Here is a 25,202-nt window from a genome sequence, read left to right as displayed (position 1 = left end):
AATTTCTGTTAAGACCAAAAATAGTTGACATTCGAAAAACAGAACACCTTAAAATATTAAATATCAGCATACTTTGAAATAGTAACAAACAGGATTTAAAACTGGGACCAAACAGTATCTTTGGGTTTAAAGTCAAATTTGATTTAGTATAATCCATAAATTGTATGTTAAAGTTAAGTTGAATTCCAAATCAAAGTAAACTAGTCCACAAATATTATTATAAAAAAAAAAACTAACCTGTACAGAAATGTACAACAGATTTAAAGAAAGATAATGTTAAATTTGATAAGTTATCATAAATTGCCCATGTGGACCGAATCACAATTTTTTAATCATCACTGGCATAATAAGAGAACAAATAGCACTGATCAATAGACAGATGAATATATATATAGTTTCATGTTGACACTATGCAGAAATTATATTCTAGTTTACCCATGGTCCAATGATAAAGGCTCCTCCTTTATGTGACGTGATAGTAGGAAAAAGAATCACATTGAGTGACTTGCGCCCTTTCTTATGTTATAAGGAAACTATATACAGCACTGACTAGAATTCTAGCCTAGAGGAGCATGAGGGGATTGCCTTCTAAGTTCTAACAAAAAAATTTTGAATTGTGATCATCCCTTGGGACGAGAAATAAATATTACATACACTCGAAAAAGTGGAAGGAATTAAGAAAAGAATTACCAATCCTTAATCCTACAAAACTTCAACAACCGCCTAGTTGAGCATATGATTTTGATAATAACTCTTGCAATGTTTTCAACCAGAAGCAGATGCAACTCTCTGTTTATCAAAATCTCCTTGCTCTTCCTTGGCAAACTCTTCAATCAATTCCCGCTGTCTCTCTGTCAGATTGCTGCAGAATGTCACACAAAAAAGAGGTCACTTATATTCTAAGCATCCATCAGACTATCATCACCAAGAAGTATATTTCCCTTAAAAACCTGACCCTACACTATTTTTATTTGTGGGGTGAGCAATAGGACTTAATTCCCCATTTGAAGTCTCCAAATCATGTTTTCGACAAAAGTTACAAGACAAACTTTTACTCAAACCAAGGTTTGGAGATCTTTCCTAATGGAAATCCAAACATGCACTTAGTAACTCATAAACCATATTCAACAATATCAAATGTAACACTCACTTTGGAATGCTGACGTTAAAATGAACATATTGATCCCCAAATGTGTAAGAATTTTTAGTCTTGATCCCTGTTATGAGAACAAACAAGTTAATCATTTTAAAAAAAAGAACAAACAAGTTAATAAAGGTGAAAATATCACCTTAAACTGAACACTTTCAAAAATCCATCCAACAGGTTCATGGAATTTAAAATATATTTTCAAACAACCCATTCTACAAAAATACTCTCAAATTATCCATAAACAATATAACTATAGCTTACCTTTCTTTTTCAGAACCACCTTCTGACCAGGTTGGGTGCCAGGACGAATCTGCCAAACAGAACCCATCATCAAACTTAATCGGTTACTAAAACCAAAATTCCATGAGAAATTATATTGCAATAGCAATGCAAACCTTAAGAACAACATCTCCAGTAAGAGTTGGGACCTGAATGGTTCCGCCCAAAATAGCCTGAAAAAACAAGTGTTTAAATTATTTTCAAGAAACATTTAGTACCCACAAAAACAACTAGCAAGATGTTTAAGATCCTAAACATGCACAAAAATAAAATTTATAACACACACCACAACCACCACTACCAATCTAGAAAGAAGACCATAAATATACCAGAATTAGCATGGCTGATGATTGCTAGGTATCCAACCACAAATCAAATTAAATGTCCAAACTCCGAAGCCTTTTAAGTCAATCAGGAACAAACTACCTTGCTCCCAAAACCACTTTTTTATTTTTTTATTTTCTAATCCTTTAAGATTTATAATTGGCAGAGCTACTTGATTTTGTCTCTAGATTTAAAAACTGAAGTCCACATGAGCACATTTAGTTTGCAAATGATATTTTGTGTAATTGAAAGAGGGGAAAAGGGTGAATGAGTTAGAATGGAAAGTCATTTGAATGCTGGCATCATATCATATTGGAAGAACAATTCAATTTTCCAAATAAATGCAGTAGGTGAAAAGCCAAGAGGTAGTGGAATGTATTTTGACACTCGGAGTCCTTCACTACCATAATGAAAGGGTATCATGTGAAAAGACAAAGCATCCCAACCAAAGCAAGAGAAGAGAGCAAGTGTGCAAGTCTCTTGTAATGAGTGTGTTATCATTTCTTATAATTATTGAGTAGGGGTACTTAGGTTTGTAAAGTGATACATAATTTGGGATGAGTTACAATTCTTGTAATCATATTTGAGATAGTAAAACTCTTTTGAGACAATTTCATACATTAATTATAGTGTGCTCCATCTTTTGGGCATGTTGGTAATCCAGTTGATGTGTTTTTTCCCAACAGTATTATCAGAGCTATGGCGGGAAACACACAAAAGTTTGAGATCTTGTTGTTTGATGGGAAAATAATTTTTTTGATTTGGCAGTGTATCATTCAAATCTGCTGTAGAGTGTAGAGCATGGTTGCTCTAATTTTCTGATCTACATTACTCTTAAAAACTGTGTCAAAAATAAGGAAATAACACAGAAGTAACTGAGTTCCTTCTAGAGGTAACTGTCTTACCAAACACACATGTAATGCCAGGGGAAGGTGATTTATGCTAAAGGTATGACTATTTTAGTAGAAAGAAAAGGTTTACCTCAATGAAGATGTCTCAACTCCAAATAGGGTTTAGACTAGGTGGAGCATTTCACATGATTTCAAATTGACAGCAAATATACAAAAAACACATGCCCCACATGGTCCCAACATTTTCTCTATCTAGGCCATGCCACCAATTTGCATCCCCAGAATTATAAACTAATACTAACAAAATGCACACATAAGTTAATAGATACCTGAAATAAACAACCAGGCATAGGCTCAAAACTTTTTCATTAAGGAACATTACCTGAGTGATACTTAAGACAGCATCTACATGAATATTAGATCCTTCTCTACGGAAGACAGGATCTTCCCTGACCTGCACAAAGGAAAACGATAAAAAAGTTATTGGGCTTATGAGAAGATATAGCATAAAAATGGAAATGTTCACCAAGCTATGAATAGATTGAAGAGTTACCTTGATGGTAACATAAAGATCACCAGGATTATCTCCATCAGGATCTGCACCACCACTTCTATAAACCTTTATAGTTTCATTGTTGTCAATCCCTGCAAATGTAAATACATGTAAAAGTGAATAAGTGAACCCTTTTTGTCTCTTTTTCTCCCATAATTGATTAAATCAAATTTATGAATAGAAAGATAGTCAACACCCAACATCACTCCAAATTAGTAAAAAAATTAATGATCAAAAGCATCACTTTTAATATTTTTAATCATGGTTATCAAATCGAGATTCGAATCGTGAATCAGAAAGGTTATTTTATGAATCGTGAATCAAATCATATTATGAATCATAAGATACATTATGAATAAAATATATCACATTTTTAGGTAAAAATGAGCGACTTGCAAAAAATAAAATAAAAATATAACCTAATATTTCATATATTCAAGTCATAAATCAAAAGAACAAAAAATAGTAACTGTCCAAAGTGTTCAACCCCTTAAAAAGTAAAACCAATAAGATGAAATAAGACTTGTACCTCAAAAAAGAACCCAACAAATAAGAGATGAGAAATTAAAAGAATAGAAGCCATAAACTGACAAAAAGAGAGTAAAAGAAAGGAAATTACAAGTTACAAGAAATAGACTCATGGGACCACAAGAAAAAGTAACCACCACAAGAAGACAAAAGGCAATTGAAAATTACAAAAAAGCATAAGCAGTCGGCACAGCACAGTTTCACATCTCCAGTTCTCTTCACGATGAAATTGGTTGAAGCATAATAAACAGAACAGAGCTTCTCTCTCAAATATAAGGGAAAAATAGCCAATTGAAAATTAAAATTAATGAAGTTTTAGTTTGGGCACATGTGAATCTGAAAGCGGCAGTTTTCCTCTTTCCTGAAAAGTTTTGCAAAAAAAGTGAACTGAAATGCTTTTTCAATAGTCAGATCCTGTAAACCCGACCTAGATTCCTATTGCGATCCATGATTTTTGGATCGTGAGAGACAGTTCAGAATTACGAATCATCCAATACCAAAGCAATTCATGCTTAAAAACAAGTCATGCTACAATTTGTATTGTTGGGCATATTTTTGTTCCAAATCGGGATACGTATTGTACTATTCATACGAAACTGATAATCATGCTCTTAATATGCTAAACATTTGTAGCTTCTTTCTGTTTGTATTTGTTGTCAGATTAATGCTAATATATAATGGCAAAAATCAGAGTTAGTGTTTGGTCTCTTCCTAGTTCCTACCAAACAAATTTTAATCTACAAAGCAGGATAAGAAAAATCCAAGAGAAATTGCTCATTCATTTTATTTTTTCATAATAAGCCATATGAACATGATGACAATGGATCACAAAATTTCAAAAATAATGGTTACCACTTACCAGCCATAATATCCAATTTGACAGATTTCGTTCCTTTGATAACCTTTGTACCTTTGCATGACTTGCAGAAATTCTGGCACCAACAAGAAAAGGAAAAAATTACTAGTGATCGGTATGCATAACTTCATGCATATGATGAACCAACATTATGAATCACAGTCAAATCCAACATATCCAAACTTGTACAATAAACTAAAAATGATAGAATCAATATGAAAAAAATGATTGTTTGCATCATACCGATACAATTTTGCCAGTTCCCTTACATGTACCACAAGTACTCTCCATCCTAAATATGCCAGTTTGTACAAATGTCTGGACATATAACAAATCAATCAGCTTAACATCAACACCATCATAATAATATGTTAGTAAAGGATAAATTTAAGACAATACTGACCACTCCTGACCCTTTACAGCGCCTACAGGTTTCAGGTCTTGTACCAGGAGGCACACCACTCCCACCTGCAATAGTCAAGCAAGAGAAAGACTTTATCACCTTCAAGGTGCACAGGCCTTACAAACTAAACTACATATAGTAGAGACAGCTAACAATTCGGCATATAAATGTTGGTTAAGTCATGAGCAAACCACAGGTGTTACAAAGCACTTCTGTTTCAAATGTAATAGTTTTGTTGCATCCCCGGACAGCTTCCATAAAAGATAGTTCAATGAAAGTCTGTGAAAAACAGAACAAGATGCATTTCCTCAAACAAGTCCTCGCATACTTAAAGATGTCCAGAAGATATGAAGAAAAACAAGAACCTTGACATCCTCTCCACCAATATTCTGATGAAAAAAGTTCTTGACAAAATCCTGATCACCATTGAGGCAAATACCATAGAATTAAAAGAAATCATATTAATCTTCAAATAAGGGACATATAACAGAGAAAATTTCATAGACATTTATGTTAAATTAAAGAGCAAATAATTTATAAAATTTATAATGTGCTACAATTAAAATTTAAAAGCAGAACAGATGCACAACCAAACATACCATATACAAATTAAGATGCTTGATTGATTGTATGAATGTTGAAAGAATGCACATTTGTACACTATTTAAATAGATCATTCTGCCTTTGGATTGAACTAGTAATTGATTAAGTTGTATGATTAGTGTGATTAGTGTTTGAACAGCATACATTTAACATCAAAACTATATATAAAGTTGATTATTAAGCACAATTCCTAATATATAAAATTTCTAATGCAGACTATACTATCAAAAAAATGAAATAGGATAAACTAATATATAATTAGGCATGACCAATAAAAAAGAATATAGAAACCAGTAAGTTGTTACATGATCACGGAACATCTGCTCAAATGGATTAAAGCCACTGTTGCCTCCAAAACCACTGGTGCTTTCTTGGTTTACATACACATCATGGCCAACCTACATATTCATTTTAAACTAAATCAAATAAAAGAAATCGATGATAGGTAAGATAAATAACAATGAACTAAAAAAGTGTCATTGTTCTCCAACCCCTACCCTCCGCTTTTTCTTTCCTCTCAATATCTCTTCTCCAATCTCTCCATAAAACAGAGGTCCTCTGCTTAAGTCCTACTATTATTACTTTGCTATGCTCTTATGATCTATAATTCAGGTCTTTAGTGCAAAAAGTAAGTTACCTATTCTATAAATTTAACCCAATACAGTATAACAACAAAATGTTCAACAAAGGAGCCAAAAAAAAATATCTGGAAAGACATAAGACCTGATCATACTGTTGACGTTTTTCCTCATCCTTCAAAACCTACAATGCAGTTATTCAAATGAGGAGAAAGTTAAGAATCCAGAAGCCAGTTCATTCATCAAATAACAATTTCAAGTAGAGCTATAGGTAGTAACAAGCACAACAACAACAACAGTACACCTCATATGCCATTGAAACTTCTTGAAACTTCTTTTCAGCCTTAGGATCATCTTTGTTTGTGTCTGGATGGAGCTTCTTTGCAAGCTGCAGAACATGGAGAAAAAAGAGTACAAAAGGAAAAGAGAATGAATTATTTCAGACAAATAACCCGCACTTATTAAGTGTGTTTTTGTGTCAAGAGAGAATAAAGGAAAAATAAAGGGACCTGCATGGAATATGTTCACAAACACAACTTGTGCAGACATTAAAATATTACAAGAGAATATATTCTGAAAAAGAAAATCATAAAAAAGGTAGGTGAAAAATATATTTCCATATTATAGAATGTAAATAAGTGATTGCATATGTAAGAGCAACATTATATAAAACAAACTCTTCCTCATCCAATTCAAACAATTATTTTTAATGTCGCCCACTTGGGAATGACTACAATATCCTCATACAAGAAGGAAAATGGAAAGTTTGCTAAGCATATGGGAAAGACTTGAATTTTTAAAACAATGTGGGAATGTGAAAATGTGATCCCTTTTAACCAGAAAAGATATACAAAATCACAAAAATGTTTACCAGGAAATAAGTCAGATGTTTACCTCAAATTTTAAAAACAAATTGTTTGTTGATAGAAAAATGCATGAATAGTGATACTAGTTAAGCAAAACCTACCCCATAGTATGCTTTCTTTATTTCAGAAGAACTAGCATTCTTACTCACACCAAGCACTTCGTAATAGTCCCTTGCCAATGATGCTGAAAAGGAGTTATGGGAGAAAAAGTAATCAATCACATGCAAGGGGCAATAAACAATTATCCATCCAGGGGAAAGACCAAAATAGAAAATGCAGAGCTAATTCAACAAAAGTAAACTTCAGGCCACTTCTATTTCATCACCAAAGCAAAATAGTAGACAAAATGCAAGCCATGAATAACCAAAGCAGCTTTCCAAATGCATTTCCATATGACTCCAGAAAGAATGAAAAGTAAGGCAACCACGCGAAGAAGCATAATTCAATATTTCATACCTGACCCATGAACGGATCTAGATGTCCCCCAATATGTATCCGCGGCTCCAAAAAGCAACAAGTTCTTCAAATTAACACCATTTCCAACTGCAATTACATAGGGCGGGAAAAGATCAACAAAAACAACATAAAAAAAAAATATAGCCTTCATTTTTTAATAAAATGCTCGATATAATAGGACCAATAATTGTCAAACTAACTTGTTCAAAAGGTTCTCATTCCTCTATATAATTGCACAACCAAATCAAAAACAAAAAAACTTCGAAACTTGACTAAGTAACTTTAACACATACCATTTGGAGAAAAATTCCCAATAACTCTGGATGGATTACAAAGACCAGAACTCAATGTCCTATAACCCCTTTGGCACACTCCATCATATATCTAAGATTCACCCCAAAATAAATCAGAGAAACAAAACAAAATAAAACAAAACAAAACAAAACAAAATCCGAAAAAATTGCTCAATCAAGGTTGACACAGAAATTGTCTTAAAAATCGTAGTTGAATAATTAATGCCAAATCAAGACGCAAGAGAAAGAGGGTTGAGTACGGGTTCGTTGGCGTGGCGGAGGAGTTTTTCGGGCAGCGATCGAAGGAGCCTAAAGCCATTGGAGCGAAGCATTTGGAAGCTTTGGAAGGAGAATTGACGAAGCCTTGGAAAGAGAATTGGGGGTTTTCTGGTTGCGAAAAAATGCCCTAAAACCCCTTCCAAAAACCCTAATAGCAATTGGAAGGTTCCAGTTGCGTTGCAACGGACGTAAAAGGGGAGAGAGAGAAGAAAAGTATTAATTAATTAATAAAGTGTATCCAGTGTATTTATTAATTAATAAGAAAAAATAATAAAATAAAATCTAATTTAAATCTAATGACATTGTAATTGTATTTTATAAAAGAAAAAATCGTCATCAATAGCTTCATAATAAACTATTTTAAAAATTACTATCAAATATATTTTTTAATTATTTGACAATAAATAAAAATTAATTCAACCAAAAAAAATATATATATATATATATATATATATATTACAATTGAAAATATAACTTCATCTTTACAGTACTATATTTGAATATTTAATAACTAGTGCATGGACTAATGCAATGTATGGGGTAAATTTTTTGGTAAAAGATGCAGTATTTTTTTTAATTTATAAGTAATTAATATAAAAAAATTATGTATAGGATTTTAAAATATTTGTATATATGAATCATGTTTTAAGAAATTGATTATTAATAATAAGTATTTATAATTACTAATTTAACTTCAATTATTCTCAGCTTCAAAACAACACTTATAATATTTTAAAATATTTAAAACTTCAAGAACTAAGTTATAAATTTTTTTAATTAATTAAAGGCAGTGAATATGACTTTAATCATTTAACCCCCAATTATTATTACTTTCATAAACGCATTTCTGACATTTTAAAAAAATAAGGATGCATTTTAATTATTAGAATTAGTTTATTTAAAAATACTAATTTAAACCAAAAAGTAATTTTCCGCCAAAAACCCAAACAATAATTTATATTTTAAAATGTTTGAATTTCAAAATTATTATAATAATTATAAATAATTAAAGTTAATAAATTTTAGTTTAATTAGTTAATGCCAACTATTTTCCATTTCAATAAGACTCTAATATTTTTTTAAAAGTTTACAATTTATAAAAACAATTTACAATCTTGTTGGGATGCCAAGTGTTAGTCTTGTTTTTCATTTGTCAGTGTCTTATTAAAAAAACAATTTACAATAACTTCTAAATAATTAAATTTAAATTTAACTATGTGATTTGAAAATTTTCCAATTTTAATAAAACATTTGTAATATTTTTAAAAAAGTTTAAAACCTTACAAATTTATTTATAACAATGTTAAAATAATTTAATACATAATAAAAAATTTAGGGACATAAGGATGGGGGGGGTATTAGGGATTAAATGCAATAGGGAAAAAATATCTAAGTCTAAATATTTTTGAAAAATAAATTTTTGAAATATTTAAATAATTAAAACTAATAAATATAAACATAATTATTTAGTTTACTATTGATAGTTTCAATAAAACATTTATAACGATTTTTCAATAAATAAATGTCAAATATTCATAGTTTTAGTTTTCAATAAAGAATTTGTAATAAATAAATGTCAAATATTCATAGTTTTAGTTTTCAATAAAGAATTTGTAATGTTTTTTTACAGTTTAAAATTAAGAAAAAAGAATTTACAAAAATTTGTGAATTATTAAAACTAGAAAACTTTAATTTAATTTTATAATCTCAAATATTTAGTTTCAATAAACCATTTAAAAGATATTCTTTAAAAGATTGAACTTTCAATATTACTTATTCATAAGATTTTTTAAATAGTTAAAGTTAATAATTTTCAAAATTACTTATTTAACCCCATTTTTTAGTTTTTAAAAAATATTTGTAATTTTTTTAATGAAAATTTCAAGAAAATAGATATAAATTTTGGTGAATAGTTAAATTAATAATTTTAAATTCACTTGTTTTTATCTCATCTACTTTTCAATTTTAAAAAACGTTTATAATATTTTGTAAAACTTTAAATTCTTAAAAAGCATTTTCGTAACTTTGAAATTACAACAATAGTCATTTCCTTTACAAAAAAAAAATACCTATTACATAAAAAGGTTAAGTTAATTAAAATTAAATCAATTATTAAACTACTTAAATATAACTTGAGAATTAAATTTCAATATTAGATGTCATATGCACGGATAAAAGTTTTTATTATCAACAAGTGCCTAATAATTAGTTTGTTAATTTTTTATTATTGGAAAATTTGAACCCATGAGTCATCTTTCTTTTATCTCTTACCATCAAACCAATCTTATGGATAAAAGTTATTTATTTATGAACATTTTTATAAAATATTTTCTTTATGTTAGGAATTATATACAAATATTTTTTTTATTTTGACCATATTTTGTAAAGTATAATATTTTTAGTTATTATTTATTTATGTCCTTATAGATATATAGTTTATTATATATCTATTAGACTATAATCTTGAAGATACAATAAAACAAAGAAATGAAATTATTTATGTGTTAGGTAAAGTGGTAATTTAAATAAATATTATGAAATAATATTTCAAACAATCTAAAGTATTATAAAAACAATGCTACAACATTAATGGAAATAATCATATTACCTTTGTTTAAAATATTATAAAAACAATGCTATAACATTTTCTGCTAGATATCTTTCATATTATGAAATAGAAAATAATCATATTACCTTTATTTAAAATAATTTTTTTATCTTATTTGAAATTTATATTGATCATAGTTACTTTAGTTAGTTCATATAACAATATATATTAGTCGTAATTACTATAATAATATAATAATATAATTATGTATTTTAACATATAAATAATGTTTTTTAACAATATTTAAAAATTACGTTTAATAAAAAATAGATATAACAATAACATGTAATTATCTTGATTTTATATAGTTAAATACTTTAATTTTATCAATAAATATTAGATGATAAATTTATTGATTAATAAAAAATTAAAATTTAAGTATATATAAATTATGTTCAAGAAAGCTAAAAAGTTAACATGCGACTCAGAGCTAAAGAGGTAATAACTAAAACCTAAAATTCTATCACATTAAATCATAAGTATTCAATAAAACTATCGTTAAAGTAATTTAAAATTGTAGAATAAAAAAATGAACATATTTATATGTTAATTTTATATAAATTTCAACTTTATTTTATAGATAAAAATGTATTTTAAGGTATTATAATTTTATTTTTTAATTAATCTTAAAATCTTGTATTTTTTATCTATAGGTAAATTCTTTTCATTATATTTTTAGTTTCAATAATTACATTTTTTTCAAATTATATATTCTACTATTAATCTTATGCTATATCTTAAAATATTTTTAATGAAGCTTAAAATAAAGTAAAAAAAAAATACACTTAAATAAATATTATACTTCTATTATGGAGGGTACTTGTATTTAATGTTCCAAATAGACACCTTTTCCAAGTGCTACACCAGACACAAAAATGAAGATTGTTTACTTTCAATGATTACTTTCGAAGAAGCCTATGTATACTCAAGAGTTAAATGTGCGAATTTTGAATTACATATTTTTTCTAACCTTCAAATTCTCATTCTTGTAAAATTCATAAGTTGTAAAAAGTTATCAAAACACCTTGTATATCTAGAGAGAAAAAGACCATGCATAATTTAAAAATTCATATGTAAAACAATAACCTTGTATAAGTGCACCCAACCTTCAACAAATCGGTTGGTTTACTTTAGAATCAGATGTGGCTTGATAGAAAACAATACTTGAATTTTAAAAGTTTTTGGGGATAAGTTTTTTATAAGAGACTTGAAAAATACTTATATCTCTGTGAAAAGATAATAAAACTTGGTTGATTGAGAAGAATTAAATATAATCTCAGTTAGTAGAGATAAATCAATAAAAAAATTATTGGGTCTTTGCTTCTCTCTTTATTTGTTTAACTTACCTAAGGTTGTGCTTTCATCTATTTCAAAACACATGTTTCCAAACTAGCTCAAAGTTTTGTATGACATAAAAGGTTTTTTGTGAAAACTTTGTATCAATAGCCAATAACTTGGTCTTATAAAAACGCTTGCCAAAAATTTTTAAATTATAATTCAATCCCGCTTTTTGTAATTGTTGCCTTTATAATGGATGCACTAAATGTTGTTATTACTTAGGCCTTGTTGGAGGGTTTTCATTTTTAGTTTTTAGTTTCAAAATATTTAAAAATTAAAATTAGTTTTCATTTTGAACTTTTAGTTTCAAATTTGTAAAATTCTTTGCAAATTTATCTTCATTCTCCACACACCAACTAGTCAGCTATCCAAAACTGGGGATTTTTTAAAACAAAAACTAATTATTTACGGTTTACAAATCTACACCTTTTTATTTTGTTAAAAATGATACCAAATGTATTGAATAACAAATACATCTCCACTTCCATTAACATATGGTGACAAAACTGTTTTTTTCCATATTTTTTTATAAAAGTCGCAAATTTCATTAATATCTGTTTCCTCATACTCTACATTCTTTCGCACTCAAATTCAACAAATCTATGTGTAAACAAAACTACATAACTCAAGTCAATCTGGTTGAAGCAAGAGCAACAATTAGGATTTGACGAAGGAGAGCAATTTGATAGGCGAAACCTACAATTTTCAAAAGTTGAGGTTTCCTTTGTTTACGCGACTGTTAAATATAGGTTATGACTTACGTCCCAATTTGTGATTTGATTTGGTCTAGAGAAGAAGAAAAATATGTTGAAGATGGAAGAAAGTGTGAGAAAGAGGAGGAAGCAATGGTGGATTCGGTGCAATGCTCGCAGATAGATGGGTTTCTAGGTGATGTAATCAACGATATCACAGATGATGAGGAAGGCAATGTTAGTACAGATCAAACTCTGCTATGGAATATGAGATTGTTGTTGGAGTTGAGGGATCTCCCCAGATTGAGCGAGATGCATTCTTGATGTTTGATTCATAACTAAAAACATGAATTATAAAATCTCTTTTATTGTTTTCAAAACTAAGGTTAAAGTGTTTTAAAATCACTTATAAAATCAACTCACAGCTACTTTATCCAACCACGTTTTGTTTTCGACTGCCATGTTTTGAAATTGATACACTTTAGATAATTATTATCTTTTGAGTTTTAAATTGGTAAGTATTTATATTTGATAAGTTTATCCTTACATTGTGACACATGAAATTATGTTTATAATGACCTAAAACATTATGTTATTGGAATCAAATGATTGGGAGGTGAATATTTCATTTGGAGACATCATATATAGACATTCATGGACGTAAAATACATGATCCTTCTTTTCTTTTATTTGATATTTTTATGTATAGTGTTAACTAGGTATTTAAGATATTTACCTTTCTAAAGAGTTGTACACGTGTATATATGGATGTGTGTAGAGTTGTTGTGATGTTGTAACTTGTGTAACATAGTTTTTTTTAGTTGATTATGTTATATATGGATTGTTATCTTAAAATGATAAGGTTTTAGCTGTTGATTTTTATACATAAATTAATTGAAGAGTTTGAAATAAACTAAAATAAGTCTTCCACTATATTATTTAGTTATCATGTAACGATGAATTATTACATTTTACGATATACGTACATATTAAATGAAGATATTTAAAAAAGCAATAATAAATATAATTTTTGTTAGAAAACAATAAAGTAAAAAATTACCTTTTTAATCAACGTAAAAAAAATTCATATAATTTTTTATTTGTCCATTCTCTTTTCTACTCATCTTAATAATTGGAGAAAAAAATTTCCACTTCTTTCTTTCTTACTCTACCCATCTAAAAAACACAAATTTTCACTCTGTTTTATTAATTTCATCTTTTTAAATTTTTTCATCTCTATTGATCCAAACAAAAATATCATTAAATGCCTGAATCAATTGATGTGAGACTATTTTAGTTTAACCAGTGATCTCAAGTTAAAATCCTGAATATATATAATTGTGTTAAATATTGAAAAGAAAAATTTTGTCACCCATAATAATTGAACTTGTTCTAACAAAATTGTTTGTGGTCCAAAAAAAACTCCAAACAAAATATTAAAATAATTGTTTCAGAATTTATCAATTTTCAATTATAGTATGAAATATGACAATTTATTATTAAATGGAAATATTAAAACCTTTATCAGTGTGTCTCAATAAATTCGTATTAAAACCTTTAAGTCATCTCCAAAACATGAGTTAGATCTAATTACATTTGTACACGTGATAAATTCCGTAACTAAGAAAACTTTCTAATCTCGAGGCATAGATTCATCCCAGGAAGAAATGTACAACTTTAAAAAGCATCAGTGTGTATCTTATAGCCAGAACCAACTTTTAGTTAAAAATTTTATGTCACCGCATCACCCTTTGTTCTTTGCCCATCCTTTGTAGGTTGTGTCAATGACCAATCCCAGCTAAAAAATTGACACCAAAGCACCTATGACAACTTTTGGCAGGGATTAGTGAGTGGTAAAAAGATAAAATAAAAAATGTAAGCAATCTGAAGATAGAAGAGAGAAAATATAACTATAATATACACTCTTAAAAAGAGAAGGAAAATAAAGCACAAGGGAAAGCATCTTTGGGCAATGTCACACAACACAAGCCCTTGGAGCTAAGCCACCTTTGCTTTCTTGCAGATTCAAATCTGCCTTACACATGTCCTTTTTCTCTACTTTGGCATTGCTGCACATAGAAGAAAGAACTGATCCTTTCAACTAGTTCCCTTTAAGCAAATAACCCTATTCATTAAGTAACTACATTACCTTAACAAAAACCTAGGTAAAAATAAATCAAAAGCCTTTACTGTTACATTATTCACCATTTAACATTCTACGTTTGATACCAAGTAAATAGTCTCATGTATTTTATAGTTATTAAGATAAGACTCTAATAATTACGACCCTCCATACATAAAGTGAAACAATGGCCCAGTTTTATGTTAGTTCAATATGTAGCTTTTTATCCATCATTTTCTAATTTCTCATATTAAGATTACTAAAGCTCATGCAGCTTCTTCATCAAATTATTCCTTTCTTAAACCAAAGAAGTAGTGAGGGCTTCTATTGTGTAGGAAAGTGAGACAATCATTACTGTGTTTTCTTCCATCTGTTGCCTTCTTAAGTAGAATTTGGTTGCTTCAGAATCGAATATTGGGTTACTTGTGGATAGCCACATAAGCTTTAGCTTCCTGTGGCATAGACACAAGGAAGAAAAGGATATGAAAGGTGGTGGTGGAGATCATTGTTGATCATGATATGCAAGTACATTTGTGGAATAAGTAGACTTTGAAAACCAACTAAGCAGAACTAGAATTGTCCCAAGAACCTCAACCCCACTTGGAATTACAAACTGTTATTCCATTTGGATGCAACCAAATCTTAACATCACCAAACTATTGAAATCTCTTAGTCTACCATGAGAGGAGACCTATTCCGGGCCGAAACTTCCTTGGAAGGGTAAGAATTCCTTGCTCTAATCTTGTTAATGAAGGTGAGGAAGTTTATCAAACTTACCCTTTAGAGAAGAAGTGATTTTTCTCTTCTGTAAAGGGTGAGATTGACCTGAAAATCTATATTGCATCATCACAGTCCAAAACCAAAGCTCTTTCTTCCTTTATTACTTCAGAATTAGAAAATTTTCATCTCCAACTTCACCAAAAGTACCGGAATCCAAATCCAAATTCCAACATTACTAATCTTCCTCATTGTCCACCCCCAACCATAGAAAATATAGAGCTTACTGACATAACATCAGAAGCTGACCCCAAAATTAATCACAGAAGAAGCTGAGAAAGTAAACTCAGCTGCAGTGACAAATTTCCACTCTTCAACAGCTCAGTCTAGTGGCATTGATACTGATCAAGATCCAAAAGACGAAAGCATAGATCCTGTCCCAGAGATATAACACAGAAAATACACAAACACCAAGTTCATCAGCATTCAGCAGCCAATGATTTCAATAAAGAGAAGACAAAGAGGTGCTCCAGTCACAATGCACCCAGTTGGTCCTCAAGTCCATCCTAGTAGCCATGATGAAGACTACAATCTGAGGGAGACCGATCCACAGCTTGGTGGGGAGCGGTGGCCTAATGCCACAAGAGGGTGGATGAGTGGTGGTGAAAGATTCTCAAGCACACATGACCTTGTTGAGCAGATGTTCTATCTGTATGTTAGGGTGGTGAAAGCCAAAGATCTTTCCCCCAGCACTCTCACCTCAAGCTGTGATCCTTATGTGGAAGTGAAGCTGGGGAACTACAAAGGAAGAACAAAGCACATAGAGAAGAAAACCAACCCGGAATGGAACCAAGTCTATGCTTTCTCCAAAGACAGATTTCAATCTTCTGTTTTGGAAGTCATTGTGAAAGACAGAGAAATGCTGGGAAGAGATGATTATATTGGAAGGGTGGCATTTGATCTCAATGAGGTTCCAACCAGAGTTCCCCCAGACAGTCCACTGGCTCCTCAGTGGTACAGACTCGAGGACCGGCGAGGAGAAGGGAAGGTGAGGGGTGATATCATGCTTGCAGTGTGGATGGGAACTCAAGCTGATGAAGCCTTCTCAGAGGCATGGCATTCTGATGCTGCCACTGTGTATGGAGAGGGTGTTTTCAATGTCAGATCAAAGGTTTATGTGTCACCAAAACTGTGGTATCTAAGGGTGAATGTCATTGAAGCACAAGATGTGATACCAAGTGACAGAAACCGGCTGCCAGAGGTTTTTGTCAAGGCTCAGATGGGGAGCCAAGTGTTGAGGACCAAGATATGTCCAAGTAGAACAACCACACCACTTTGGAATGAAGATTTGGTATTTGTGGCAGCTGAACCATTTGAGGAGCAGTTGACAATCACTGTGGAGGATCGAGTGAACCCTTCAAGAGATGAAGTACTTGGTAAGATAATCTTGCCACTGACCCTCTTTGAGAAGCAGCTAGACCACCGGCCAGTTCATTCGCGCTGGTTCAATCTTCAGAAGTTTGGTTTTGGAATGATGGAAGCTGATAGGAGAAATGAGCTCAAGTTTTCAAGCAGGATTCACCTAAGAATTTCCCTTGAAGGTGGATACCATGTCCTTGATGAGTCCACTTTGTACTCCAGTGACCAAAGACCAACAGCTAGACAGCTATGGAAGCAGCCTATTGGGGTGCTTGAAGTAGGCATCTTAGGAGCAAAAGGACTCCTCCCAATGAAGATGAGGGATGGCCGTGGCACCCTGGATGCATACTGTGTTGCCAAGTATGGCCAGAAATGGGTCAGAACCAGAACAATTCTTGACACTTTTAGTCCAAAATGGAATGAGCAATACACATGGGAGGTTTATGATCCTTGCACTGTTATAACACTTGGTGTCTTTGACAACTGCCATTTAGGTGGAGGGGAAAAAGCCACTGCTGGCACTGCAGCCAGGGATTCAAGAATTGGAAAGGTAAGAATTAGGCTCTCAACACTTGAAGCTCATAGGATATACACTCATAGTTATCCACTTCTTGTTTTGCACCCTCATGGTGTCAAGAAAATGGGTGAGCTTCAGCTAGCAGTGAGGTTCACTAGCCTCTCACTGGCTAACATGGTTTACATTTATGGCCAACCCTTGCTTCCAAAGCTGCATTACTTTCGCCCTTTCACCGTTAACCTAGTAGAGAGTTTGAGGTACCAAGCCATGAACATTGTAGCTGTTAGGCTTGGAAGAGCTGAACCTCCCCTCAGGAAGGAGGTAGTAGAGTACATGTTAGATGTTGATTCCCATATGTGGAGCATGAGAAGAAGCAAAGCCAACTTCTTCCGAATCATGTCACTTTTCTCTGGATTCATCACAATGGGGCAATGGTTTACCCAAGTTTGCCATTGGAAGAACCCCATCACATCAATCCTAGTTAACATTCTCTTCCTAATACTCATTTGCTACCCTGAATTGATACTTCCAACCTTGTTCCTCTACATGTTCTTGATTGGCCTGTGGAACTATAGGTTTAGGCCTAGACACCCACCCCACATGGACACAAAACTCTCATGGGCAGAAGTTGTTCAACCCGATGAACTCGATGAAGAGTTCGATACATTCCCAACTTCTAGACCACATGATGTGGTGAGAATGAGGTATGACAGACTTAGAAGTGTGGCAGGAAGGATTCAAACAGTTGTTGGGGACATAGCAACACAGGGAGAGAGGTTTCAGTCTCTACTGAGTTGGAGAGACACAAGAGCAACCAGCCTCTTTGTAGTGTTCAGCTTTTGTTCTGCTGTGGTTCTCTATGCAACACCACCAAAAGTGGTGGCTATGGTAGCAGGCTTGTACTATCTGCGGCACCCAAAGTTTCGCAGCAAGCTTCCTTCTGTGCCAAGCAACTTCTTCAAGAGGCTTCCAGCTAGAACAGATAGCATGCTGTGAGTGATGCTAAGTTTAAGGCTTCAGTGTGGATTTTATTCAGTTCGTGTAGTTTTCTTTTCACTTGTAACTTCATGGCATTTCTGATGTCTAACATCAATGTTTCTCACAATGTTACTTGACATAAATGTTAGACCACAGATTAACTGATTAAGATTGTGCATCACTGAATTTATACTTTTGTAAAAAGTTGAAATGGTTGTATGTTTCCTAGTTTGTCAGTTCTGTAAATTTTTCTAGGCAATAACAATATCAATGATGACTCGCATCTGATTATGCGAATTGCTAGTTGTAAGTTTGACATGCGGTTAAAGGATACTAATGAAAACCGCTATTTGTTTTCTTGGTCCAAGTCCAACATCATTTGTTTAAATGGACTATATAGTAGAAAAAATATCTGAGGTCAATCTACGGTAGTAATCTCAACATAGTTTTGGTCGTGGTCATCTCAACTTGTATAAATAAATGTATCACTAGCGAATCTCAATAGAACAGAAAATAAGGTCCCAGAATTTTCAATTTTAAAAAAGAAACATAATGATTAATTACGTAGAGATTAATGTCTAGTACCACCAAATAATTTTTCAAATAATCCTCTAATCCAAATAGTATACCACTAAGACAAAGAATAAGGTTTACCGTGTACATAATTTACTATTTTTTTAATCAGTAAGAATTAAAAATTCACATCAATTCAATTAGATCCCATTACATAATTTATTATACATGCACATGCTATCATTTCCATTACTATTTTTTAAATTAATGCTTATAATTTCTTGCTTGAAAAGGTATACATATACAAAGACATAAAAATCAATGTTAAATTAATTTTTTTTCTCTAATTTATAATTTAAATTCAATTTATTCCTTTAATTTTTTTGAATTTAATTTACTACTCTTATTTTTAAAACTAATTCAATTTCATCTACAATTTCTTTACATTATTGACCAAATTAAATCACTTTTAAAGGACCAAATTAAATTAAAAAAAAAATTATTGGTTAAAAAAACTAATTTCATCAATGAATCAGAACGATTTTTTTCTTTCATCTCTATCTTTCAGCCGTTTCAATTTTCTAACATGCTGAAGGAAATAAATTACTCCTTAATAATCCTCCATTTAGAATAAAATTTAAGCAGAGCTGCATATTTGTTTTTTTTTCACTTGTGTATTGATCTAACAAAAATCAAATCAAATTCAAATAACCCAAGTTTATCCCTTTTGCCAAAAGCCGAAGAACCTAGGTGCCGAGCTACTAATGCATTACGAAGTACAAAGAACCACGTGTAAAAGATACGCATATTAAAAGTCAGATAACGTCACAATCGATTATCAATAATGTATAAGGCACTGGCATATAATGTTATTTCATTTTTTTTATAGAACTACAGAAGAATAAAACTACTAGAAAGAAAAAACTCTTGAACAATGTTCATTACCATGATGAAAAAACAGTAAAACTATTGGGAACAAGCTCGACAAAACAGAATGAGGAAAATAATTTTAGCACTCTAGAAAACTAGCTCATGGGGCTTCACTCCTGCCTTCAAGGAAAACCTAGCACCCAAGTAAGACTTGAGCTCTGGAACACTCTCAATGGCCTTTAACAAAGCAGTGTCCACGGTTTTTTGGTCATCTTTCTTTTCTTGGGGAAGCACATTTTTCTCCTACAATGGAAAAAAAATGATAATAGAGATCGGCATCATAGAAGCAACTCAAGATATGGGAAACATCAAAACAAAACGATTGTCAAACTAACCTCCTTCTCTGCCTCAAAGAATTCGCCTTCGCCCTTTGTTTTCTTTTTCTTAGCTTCCTTGGCAAAGTACTTGTCATCAAATTTATCAACATTGACATCAGAGATATCCACCTTTGTGGATGTACCAATAACATACGATTGGTTCACCCTTCTCAGAGGAACCCCATTGATCTTAAAGGGACCTAAAACAGCAAAGATACTAAAAGATAAGAAAGACAACATTTCAATGAAGGTACAGATCACATGGCAAGACCCACTAATTGAAGGGAAGCACATATTAGTAACAATTTGAAAGCAACTACAATCATCAATGCACATCTAAACCTAATTAGAAAATGCAAAGAACTTACAATGAAAAATAATAATCTAAAGAGACACTATATTAAGTCTCAGTTTGGAATAGCTTGTGTAAAATAAAAATCTCACTACCAGAGACTTTATTCTGGGGGTTTTGGGGGTAGGGGCAGAGGGAAGCAATTGTTACCCCTAAACATTATGTTTTACAAAAACATAACTAAGCATGTTGAAGAAGCAGCCAACAGCAAACATAAGAGGGGGCATTTGTCAATCAATCAATTACCAGAAGTAAAATGAGAATACAAAAGAGCAATCAGAATAACTCAATTAAGTATAATGACCACAAGTAAAATGAGAATACAAAAGAGCAATCAGAATAACTAAGCATGTACTTTGTAATGCATTTGTAGCTCGGCACCTAGGTTCTTTGGCTTTTTGGCAAAGGGCTAAACTTGTGTTATTTGAATTTGATTTGATTTTTTGTTAGATCAATACACAAGTGAAAAAAAACAAAATATGCACTTATGAGAAATATTTTAAGAAAGAGTTTTATTGCAAATAATAATCTTTAGTAGGATTATCTCCTCTCCCTTAAATGATATTTGTGGTCTCTACTCTAATTGAATAGAAATTAATCTCATCACACACCTGTTACAAGAAGCAATCCAGATGGAAGCTGCTTCAAGAAAACAACCCTCTTTCCCTTGAACCTCCCAGCAAGCAGGATCAGAACAGTCCCTGGAGTAATGCTAGCCCTGAAAATCAAAGCAAACCAAATATAAGATCCCACACTTAAATGAAGAGACACATTAAAATTCATAAGAATGGGATTTGTTTTATGGGAGAAAAATTCATTTTATTATTCAACATCTTGTTTATTCCAAACCCATCTACACCTCATATCCCATTTCCCATGCTATAACAAAAACAGTACCCAATACATCTAAAAAAATTCAAATTAAATTATTAGAACAACCAAGTGTTCATTTTACCAGCTAACATCTAGAATTGGCATACTACCTTAATCCCAATCTGCACCTCCTTCCTTCCAACCCCAAATCTTCAAAATAAATAATCACAAAAAAATAATTTTTTAACATTCTCTAACCATAGAACCACTAAAAAAACCATCATAGATAACAACTCAAATTATTAACACACAAGGATCATTTTCCCAGCTAACATCTAACATTCCCTTGATTCACTTACATTTAAACCTGCACCACAGTCCACCTCCCAGCAGCTCAAAAACAAGTTTCCAAACAAAACTCTTTTTTTAACATTAACTTTTTCTAATCATAAAACCACTAAAAAAAGAAGAAACCCACATCAAATCAAACAAATAAAAACATTAAACACAAACACACAGCATCATATAAACAACGAATGAAATTAACATTTAGCACTATCAAACCAAGCACCTGAGTTTCGCGGGCTTGGGCTTGTGCTTGTTGACGAGGGGCTTCTTCACGTCATCGGCCGGGTAGAACTTGGGCGGCTTCTGGGCCGGGGCCTCGGGTTTGGGCTTGGGATCGTGGAGGGGCAAAACACCGCCGTTTTTGGCCTTGATGGCCCAGATGCCCCTCTTGTGGTACATCTGCGACCTCGAATATTTGCCAATTCCCCTGACCAAATCAGGGTTCCTCGACGTGGTTCTGGGCTTCTTCGGCGCCATTGCTTCGTCTCCTCTTTCTGCTTCTCCTCCTTCTGCTTCTGTGTTGAGACTGAGGCTTGTGACGCAAAACCCTAACTCTGGTTTATATAAGCGCCTGAAAACGCACCGGGTTGATGTTTCTATTGGGCCGGGCTTTGTGAAAATACTTTCGTGGACTAATAGGCCCATGCGAACTACACTGACTGTTTTGCTATCTCTATTGCTCACTTTTCTTTTTTAACTAACAACATATTCATGTGTCATTCTCATTTTTTATTTTTTTACGTATTTTTAAACTGCGTTTACTTAAAAAATAAATTTTCATATTAAAACAAACATAATTAGTATTTACATTTTTTTTTAAATATGGTAATTAAGCAGAAAAAAATCAACTCAATCCTGATTTTGAAGCTAGTTAAATCATTGTCTGCTATAAAATATTTGGGAACTGAAATCATTGTTTTTGCTCTTGCCTTGTTTCCATGTTAATAAATTTTATTTTAATATATTAATTATATATTTATGTACAAAATCAACACTATTAAAATTAATTTACTATATGATATTATGAGTATGTGGTGTTTTGTAATAAAAATATATTTGTGAATTAATATTAAAATATTTATTATATAATTACGTAAAATGATATTTAACTTTATTATATAACTATTAAGTAACAACAAATTTGTATATGAAGTTATTAAACTTAAAGGCAAAAATATTATTTTATGAAAAATATATTAACTAATTAGATTTAAATTAATTTTTAATATACAAATTCCAACTGCAAAATATAAATATTATTAAAAAACATTTATTTATGAAATTATTGAGTAAAACAATTTTCTGTGAATGATAATTGAGGTTTTATCATAATTAAAATTATTTTAATTTATAATATTATTGAATTGTTAGTATTCACATGTGTTAAATACTTAACGAAAGAGTTTGTTTAGTAAGTAATTTGAAATTGTTTTGTAGTAAAAATATATTTAATAAAATCATCATAATATAAATATTATATATTTATGTCAAAATGTTTTGTAAGTAAAAACAATTTTATAGGATTTTCATCCTATAAACAAAAGTCCAACCTATTTTTTAAATCCTCTGCCCCCGGAGATTAGAAACTCATCTACATATACTATTAATTAGGAATACAAAACAAAATATCACTAAACTATAGTGAGAGAAAAAGGAAAAATGGAATCCATGAGAATATTCATATTTTACCAACCCATGAAAAAGTCATCCACCAAAAAAGAAAGTTCCTTGAATCTGCATTCAAGATTGTGGTTTATTGTTGGGTGGATTAATGAAATAAAGTTGGGAGTAAGGGGGAGAGGGTTTTGGGTTCCAGTTTCAGAGAGAAAACAAGATGAGGGGAAAGGGAAGAACCGAGAAAAACAGCGGTTTTTAATGCCTAGTATTTTTAAATTATTAATGACGATAATTTTGCATGGAAGGAAGGTCTATTTTAATTTTTTAAAAGATAAAAATTTAAATTGAAAAAAATATTAAATAACCCATTTGACTTTAATTTTAATATATTGAGTTTTGGTATGTACTTATGTGAAATATTTTAAGAAAGAGTTTTATTACAAATAATAATCTTTGTAGGATTATCTCCTCTATTTATGATATTATTGATAAATTAAATTAAAAGTATTTTGTAATAAACATATTAATAAATGAATTTATACATAGATTCAAAATATTGCATTATAATGAATATATTAACCATTAAATGTAAATTTGTTTTTGGTATAAAAATTGTAACCTTTAATATAAATAGTGATCAGTAAATTTTTATTTATAAATTTATTTAAATATATTTTATATGATTTTTAAGTATAAATAATTTTATAGGATTTCAAAGTAAAAATAAATTAATTAGATAATTAGTTTTAGTAAGTTAGTAATATATAAATATAACATTCAATTAATATAGTAATAGCATTATATTAAATAAGCCAAATTCGTTTGGCCTTTGTATCGAAAGCAAAACGTCCACAACAAAATCACTATGCTCCTTTCTGACGACGATTCATATGCATATGTTCTTGAATGACCTCATCAAACTTTTTGGCCACTCTCTCTGCATTACCATACAATATAATCCAGAAACACTGCTCAACCACCCAGGCCATATGTCTGAGAAGATCGACATAGGATTTGAAGAAAGAGTACCAAGAAGATGGAGAAGATCATGATGATTAGCATTATTCTATGTGCCTGGGAGACATAGGATTTTAATTCTGACATAAATCCCTCTTACTTATCTCAATTGGTGTGGATGCAAAACAAATTATTTATGTATGTACGTAACATATTTATGAAGTTTTTAATATGTAAGAGTCTTTATTATTATTTATTTTGCTCCATTTGTGTGACACTGGACGTTAACTTTCTCTTAAATTGAAAAAACTCAATTATGTGTGTGGCATGGAAGAAGATGGAAAAGATTATGTTAAAATTTAAGTTTTGTCCTTTTTTTTGTCAAAGTTTAGTTATTTAATTTATAAAATAATAATCCACAGCTAAATATAATATACAAGAGATTAAAAAAAACTAATTTGTAAATGAAGATGGAACACAGAACTTACCAAATATCTTTATCTTTGTATATTATTAATGTTAACAATTTTTTCCGACAACTTTTTTATATTTTAATGTTAACAATTCGATCTTTCTCTTAAAATTAAAATATTCTACTGCGTACGGGTGGTACCAGATGTTAGGTTTAAATATTTTTTTTCTTAATTTTTCTTTTAATTTAATCTCTTAAATTTAAATTTTTTATATTGATCTTTTTTAACGTCTATTTTAGAATAAATTGATTTTTCTATCAATTTGATGACATCTTTACGGTTTTACATGTGTTATCAAATTGATCAAATTAATTAGTATAATAAATTAATGGAAGGACGACGAACATGGTTACCAAAATCATATCCATTATGGATAGATATATTTTTCTAAATTTATTTTTTAAATTATAAAATAAAAATATTTATTGAAAACGAAAATTCTATTCTCCTTTTAAAAAAAAAATTATTGTAT

General features: G+C 30.9%; 3 protein-coding genes and 1 pseudogene across 3 annotated transcripts; 2 read left to right on the top strand and 2 right to left on the bottom strand.

The window, feature by feature from the left end:
- Window positions 1-347: 347 nt before the first annotated feature.
- LOC114421987 (chaperone protein dnaJ GFA2, mitochondrial-like) lies at window positions 348-8,218 on the bottom strand. Its single transcript, XM_028388145.1, has 18 exons — window positions 8,001-8,218; window positions 7,741-7,831; window positions 7,448-7,534; window positions 7,093-7,175; window positions 6,430-6,513; window positions 6,271-6,309; window positions 5,853-5,945; window positions 5,310-5,360; window positions 5,136-5,223; window positions 4,945-5,009; window positions 4,785-4,859; window positions 4,545-4,617; window positions 3,158-3,249; window positions 2,987-3,058; window positions 1,546-1,602; window positions 1,412-1,460; window positions 1,151-1,217; window positions 348-862 (listed from the first exon to the last, which is right to left on the bottom strand). The coding sequence occupies exons 1-18, from the start codon at window positions 8,070-8,072 to the stop codon at window positions 766-768; spliced, it is 1,335 nt and encodes a 444-aa protein (XP_028243946.1). The 5' UTR covers window positions 8,073-8,218; the 3' UTR covers window positions 348-765.
- Window positions 8,219-12,717: 4,499 nt separating this feature from the next.
- Window positions 12,718-15,979, top strand: LOC114421124 (annotated as a pseudogene).
- Window positions 15,188-18,621, top strand: LOC114424325 (FT-interacting protein 1-like). Its single transcript, XM_028391168.1, has one exon. The coding sequence runs from the start codon at window positions 15,993-15,995 to the stop codon at window positions 18,426-18,428; it is 2,436 nt and encodes an 811-aa protein (XP_028246969.1). The 5' UTR covers window positions 15,188-15,992; the 3' UTR covers window positions 18,429-18,621.
- Window positions 18,622-19,731: 1,110 nt separating this feature from the next.
- LOC114421986 (60S ribosomal protein L6-like) lies at window positions 19,732-22,228 on the bottom strand. The gene is made up of 4 exons (XM_028388144.1): window positions 21,907-22,228; window positions 21,134-21,240; window positions 20,189-20,370; window positions 19,732-20,096 (listed from the first exon to the last, which is right to left on the bottom strand). Exons 1-4 carry the CDS (start codon window positions 22,158-22,160, stop codon window positions 19,941-19,943), a joined length of 699 nt encoding a protein of 232 aa, XP_028243945.1. The 5' UTR covers window positions 22,161-22,228; the 3' UTR covers window positions 19,732-19,940.
- Window positions 22,229-25,202: the final 2,974 nt, after the last annotated feature.

The sequence above is a fragment of the Glycine soja genome, chromosome 8 (genome assembly GCF_004193775.1).
Source record: "Glycine soja cultivar W05 chromosome 8, ASM419377v2, whole genome shotgun sequence".
Classification (NCBI taxonomy): domain Eukaryota; kingdom Viridiplantae; phylum Streptophyta; class Magnoliopsida; order Fabales; family Fabaceae; genus Glycine; species Glycine soja.
The sequence above is the reverse complement of the archived record's forward strand: the minus strand, read 5'-3'. Positions and strand labels throughout refer to the sequence as shown.